The sequence below is a fragment of the Pempheris klunzingeri genome, chromosome 12, assembly GCF_042242105.1.
Source record: "Pempheris klunzingeri isolate RE-2024b chromosome 12, fPemKlu1.hap1, whole genome shotgun sequence".
Lineage (NCBI taxonomy): Eukaryota > Metazoa > Chordata > Actinopteri > Acropomatiformes > Pempheridae > Pempheris > Pempheris klunzingeri.
Window position 1 is genome coordinate 26623928 of NC_092023.1, and position 5548 is coordinate 26629475.

General features: G+C 45.3%; 1 protein-coding gene across 1 annotated transcript; it reads right to left on the minus strand.

Annotated features, from left to right (window-relative positions):
• Positions 1-2575: 2575 nt before the first annotated feature.
• cyp1b1 (cytochrome P450, family 1, subfamily B, polypeptide 1) lies at positions 2576-4830 on the minus strand. Its single transcript, XM_070840798.1, has 2 exons — positions 3835-4830; positions 2576-3182 (listed from the first exon to the last, which is right to left on the minus strand). Exons 1-2 carry the CDS (start codon positions 4824-4826, stop codon positions 2576-2578), a joined length of 1599 nt encoding a protein of 532 aa, XP_070696899.1. The 5' UTR covers positions 4827-4830.
• Between the last annotated feature and the right edge of the window lie 718 nt (positions 4831-5548).

Genomic DNA, 5548 nt, shown 5'->3' on the forward strand with positions numbered 1-5548 from the left:
CTTTTTTAGCTCATTTGTGTTTGATGTCAGCTCAGTTCAACTCTGTTTCAGCAGAGACGTGCAAAAGCAAACTTTTCCTTCCGATTCATAAAGATTATGCTTGGACTGTTGCCACACATGAGCTCACTGGCACTATTTACTCTTCAGGTTTAATTTTGTACCTGTGAAAAAGAGGGAGAGCGGAGCACGGAGAGAGCCGTATCAGTAATCATCTAGCGTTGTTTTATCAGAATTTGTCACGCACTCTGAGAAGTTGACTGGCTGGCTGCAAGTACAGGGTGTTCTGGCAGGGCGAGATAAAACACTGTGCAGGGAAAGGGATCTCCCAAACACTTCCCTTTTGTTCCCACCTGACCTGGCAAAGTGCCACAAGTTCATTGCGTTTTTTTTTTTTTTTTAAAGAGTTCACAGCGAGACTGTATAAAATGTGTTAATCAGCTCTGCCTGATCAGCGTCAAGTACGGAGGCACGTTGGTGTCAAAACACAGTTGAAACAAACTTCAGCCTTTGTGGCTATATTTTAAACTTTCTCTTTTTAGGAACTATAAATGTGTCAACTAAATGTTTAAATGTGTTCATTTTTTCACCTTTAACCTGTTTAAGACAGACAGCTACATCAGTGACAACCAAAATAATAGTTAAAATGTCTTTATTATGTTATTCAAAAACATCTTGCAGGCAAGCGGATTGAAGAAATACTCAGCGGAGCAACATCACAACTGCAGTTACAGTACGTGTAGTCAAAAGCTTTAAGTGGTGCATTGCTACAGTGAGCAGTAATTCACTCATCTAACCAGTGAAGTACATAAGAAGCATAAGAGGTCAGGACACTGTAAATGTTTGGATTTGAGGTATTTCTTGATCATGTTGACTGTACTAGGTATCAGCTATTAAGAACGGGTCAGCTTTAGGTAAATTAAAGTTTGTTTTATATTTCATTTGGTGACAAAAGCAATTACTGATAAATGCCTTTTTATTGTCCTCTTGTGCGCCGCTCTCTGCAGCACCGTACGCGATGGATGCCATGCAGGATTGTACAACATCCCTTCCACAAAGTGTAATTTCAACTGCGGGCTCACTCCTCAGTTCTTTCCATATAAACTATGACAAAATCAGCTTGTGGACGTTAACATTTTAGTTTTTTGTTTACTGTGGAAAGAAAGCTGTAAGTCAGGGTTGTTGTGTCGCTGGGCTTCAGCCATGGAAAAACTGAGATTTCCTAGACATGTACTTTATACCAGGTCTGTTGTGTCTTGCTTCAAGTCACCTGCTATTTTGAAAGATGAATCTAAATTATATTATTGATACAGCAGGAAGCCAACAAACACTCAAATCTAACACTTTACAATCAGTGCATTAGTCTCCCATGCTGAGACGGCAATTAGATGAGTCTACAAAAAATATATGTACATACCCCCCCACCCCCCACCCCGTGCCCCATCCCTAAATTTAAACATGAATATATTTCTGTAAATGAAATATTATAATTATTTGTTTACTGGCATCATGAGCATGGAAATTAAATGACGGGGGTCAAAGGTTTTTCCATAGAGCAGCATTCGACAGCACTCACACTCAGACACGACTTTTGTGAGTAACAGAAAAAAAACACACATAAATGACTAAGTAACACTCTCACACTCCAACACTCCTCTCAAACAGCATCTACAGTAGGTTTCAGAATATATTAGATTACTTTTAAAAGCATTCTAATTAAAATAGTATTTGGCGTTTCATCGGCCTTCTTCCTGAGTAACTACATTTTTTACACTACAAATCACAAACTACACAATAGTACTGAACATGTTAGTTTAGTAGGCATTAGCCTTAAGGGCTGATGCACTCCATGAGCTTATTCGCCTGTTCATGCAGAATTTTAGCATCGGTCAGGAGTCTGACCAGAGATGGCACAGAAAAGTCTAGTAACTCCAGTTTTGATTGTTTATCACATATTTCTGTGTGTTTTGAGAAGATATTGCAGACAAACATTCATGAAAATGAATAGAAGTGGTGGCCAAAGTTGCTTTTTATCTGACAGCAAAAATGTTAATGGAGAGAACAACAGCGCTGCGATGCCTCTGTAAGCTTGATGGTTTCTACTTTTCAGTGAATTCTTGCAGCAACGTCAATCCGAGTGAAATCACAAGGGTGTGTTAGAGCAGCTGTTCAACACTCCTGTAACCACATAGCGCCTCCTGCACTGACGTCTGGCTGAGGCTGAGCTCCTGTGATGTGCAGCTGACTGCCGTCCTGCACCTCCGTGAATCAAAAGGAGATGCTGATTGCTAAGCGGTGTGTCTGACTGTGTTTGATGTTGGGAGAGACATGAGTCTTCCCAGGTGAGCTGCTGGTTGGGTGTGATGTGGCGTGCGTGCACTACGCAACATCTGCTCCCTCCTGGCACTATAATACATAGAAATAAGTCACCGATAAGTGATGAGAATTTAGCCTGAGATTTCAGCTTATAAATATAATTTTCAACCCACAAACATGAGTTATAGTTTAAAAGTCTTTTTTATGTTTCAGCCTTCATTTAATGGTTATTTCGGTTCTAATTGTGGTTTTTTTTTTTTGCTTAAGAGTCTGATGGGGGCTCTGCCTTGCCCTCCTCACTGAGGGAGTGCCTTGTAACCTTGTTCAGCAGCCTCATGTCTTCACGCAGAGACATTGCTATTGAGTAGGCAATAGGTTTCAGAGTCAGACCATAGCTGTAGTCCATTATGGGCGGCCTGGCTGGATCCGCCGTGATGTGGCACTGGTGGGCAATCAGGGTGGTGAAGAGGAACAGCTGCAGCTTGGACAGGTCCTCTCCGATGCACCGCCGCTTGCCCAGAGAGAAGATGAGCACGTTGCTGGTTAGGTCCTTGTTCAGCGCTCCATTCGGATCCAGGAAACGCTCGGGGTCAAAGGTCCCTGGATGGGACCACATATCCGGGTCGTGGTTGATGGACCACTGGTTGATGAAGACAACTGTGTTCTTTGGGATGTTGTAGCCCATGATGGAGGTGTCCGTGATGGTGGAGTGGGGGATGGTGAGCGGCACGAAGCTCGTGTAGCGCATAACCTCGTAGATGAAGGCCATGACGTAAGGCAGCTGCAGCTGGTCCTCCATGGAGGGGAGCCGGCTGCGGTCCACCACTTTGTCCACCTCCTGCTGGAGACGTACCTGCATCTCAGGATACCTACATTCACAGATAAGACCTACGTTTTAGGTGACCACTCATTGGCGTTTCACTTTATTTAATGATAAAATAAGTGAGCCACTGTCTCTGTAGAATGCTGCGCCTGACATTGAGTGAGTTTATGTAACCAAAGACACTATAGTGTCACTATATGTGAAGATATGATGCACCACCGCTAAGCCATTAGAGCACTTTTCACTGTAACAGAAAAAAGGACTACAAAAGTAAAATTATTATTTCTTTCTACAACGAATACCGGCTGAAGGCGTTGTATGTGTGACACCAGCCTGCCTATTGAGGCGCTGAGCACTGAATGGATTAAACAATCAAACAAGATTAGAAAATGAACTCCTGTGAAATCTGCCAAAGATTTTGCTTAATGCTGACTAGGCACTCCATTCACTTTCACTGGTGAGCACCTTCAGCTCTGAATGTTATGCTGCCTGCCTGCTCCTGGGCTCCCCCACTTGGCTGTTACACAACACAGATACTGCTGAATGTCCTCAAATCTTCACAGGTTTAGCAGCAGGATGAAGTCTGATTCATATTCTGACGTTATATCCCCTCATAATTTATGCTGTCTGTTGTTCGTGCCCATCAAAGGTCAGAACCTTAAAATGATCTCTAGGAAATCAGAGGAAAAGTTGCTTACTTGACAAGTATGAGGATGATCCACTGCAGTGCCGTTGACAGTGTGTCTTGACTTGCTCCAAATATGTCCCCCACAGTGGGGGCCACATAGTCCTTCCCAGATGAAAGCCCTTTGTCTCTCAGTTGGTCCATTGTCACTATAAAAGCGTCTGTCATATCCCTGATGATGCTCGACTGGATTGTTTTTCTGTGCTCCACAACTTTATCACGGATAAATGTGTTAAACTCCAGGTTGAGCTTCTTGAAGTTGTCAAATATAGTTTTGATGGGGTTTGGGAAGTATTGGAGCCAGGGCATCACGTCCACTATGCTCCCTGCTCCCACTGTTCGGGTGAACTGGTCGTTCCTGCCCACCACCTTCTGAAATTCCTCGTCGTCGTAGGAGTACCTCTTCCCAAAGCACACGGCGCTCATTATGTTGGCTGTGGACACCACCAGGTATGTCATGGGCTGGAAATATTGGTGCGCCTTCGTTTTCCCCACGAACAGCTGCAGCAGCTCTTTGAACTCGCAAAGGACGTGGTGCTCAAATGTCTTTTTAGTCTGCGGGTTGCCGGTGGAGAACATGCGCACAGTGGACTGGGCCACTTTGCGGTGCATCTTCCACCAGTCGCTGGTGGTGCCAAACGCGAGGCTGTCCCCGTTGGAGACGTACTGGAAGGAGGTGAAGTCCGGTCTGCCCGCAAATTCGGGTCCCTGCTTGACCAGCGCCTGTTTGATGGAGTCCCCGTTCAGCACCACCACGGTCCGACAGCCGAGTTTAATCTGAAACACCTTGCCGTATTTCTTCGCCATGCGCGTAAAGTACAAGTGCGGTGTTTTGCCAAGTTGCGCAGCGTTTCCGATGACCGGCCAGGCGAGCGGACCGGGCGGGCAGCGGACCGACCGCTGCCGGAGCCACCCCAGCAGGTGGAGGGAGAACAGCAGAGTCACACATGCCAGCAGCAGAGCTCTTAGAGTGGCCTGGGTAGAGCCCTCCAGCGTAAAATCCATGGTGGGGATCCTGCAGGGGGAATATGATTAATAATATCAATATTATATCATTCTTGTTTGAAATACACGATACAGCAGAAGGTGTGGGCTTGTGAAAGGAAATGTAAAAAAAAAAAAAAAAAAAAAAGTTCTGCTAAATCAGGAGGTCGTTTAATACCTGGTCATGTCCTTGGTTCATCGAAAAAATACCCGCCTTTACGATTTATCCAAAATATGGCTTTTTGTTTCCGTTCCAGAAAACTTCGACTGTATTTATCCATGAACTATTTAGGAAACTACATTTTTAACCTCCAGAAGTAGCAGGTTGTTCGTCTAAAAAAAGTCTCCCACCATCATGTGGAACAGCAGCCTGATATAAGAGTCATTGACAAAGTGAGCAGCCTGATGTGCATCCACAGACAGCAGCCGCCCACCAGCCACAAGTGGAGCCATGTCTCCCCAAAGAGCGCAGCATCACGGCCGCCAGCGTGAGTGTGTGTGTGTGTGTGTGTGTGTGTGTGTGTGTGTGTGTGTGTGTGAGTGCCCTGTTGCTTTGTTACAGTGGGCAGGTTTGTTGCAAAGGGTGTCACCCCACCCACCCACCATCACCTCTTCCTCCACCCACCTCTCTCTCGCTCTCTCACACACACACACACACACACACCCTCCTCCCCCCATCCCTTAGTGTGCGCATTCACAATCAACAGGCGTTATTGTCCGACGTGGGACTGTTTAAACTCAAC

Excerpts from the sequence above, each read along its gene's own strand:
- cyp1b1 (XM_070840798.1), bottom strand. The coding sequence starts at position 4,826 with ATGGATTTTACGCTGGAGGGCTCTACCCAGGCCACTCTAAGAGCTCTG. Across the intron at positions 3,183-3,834 it reads ATCATCCTCATACTTGTCAA|GTATCCTGAGATGCAGGTAC; the intron begins GTAAGCAACTTT and ends CTGTGAATGTAG.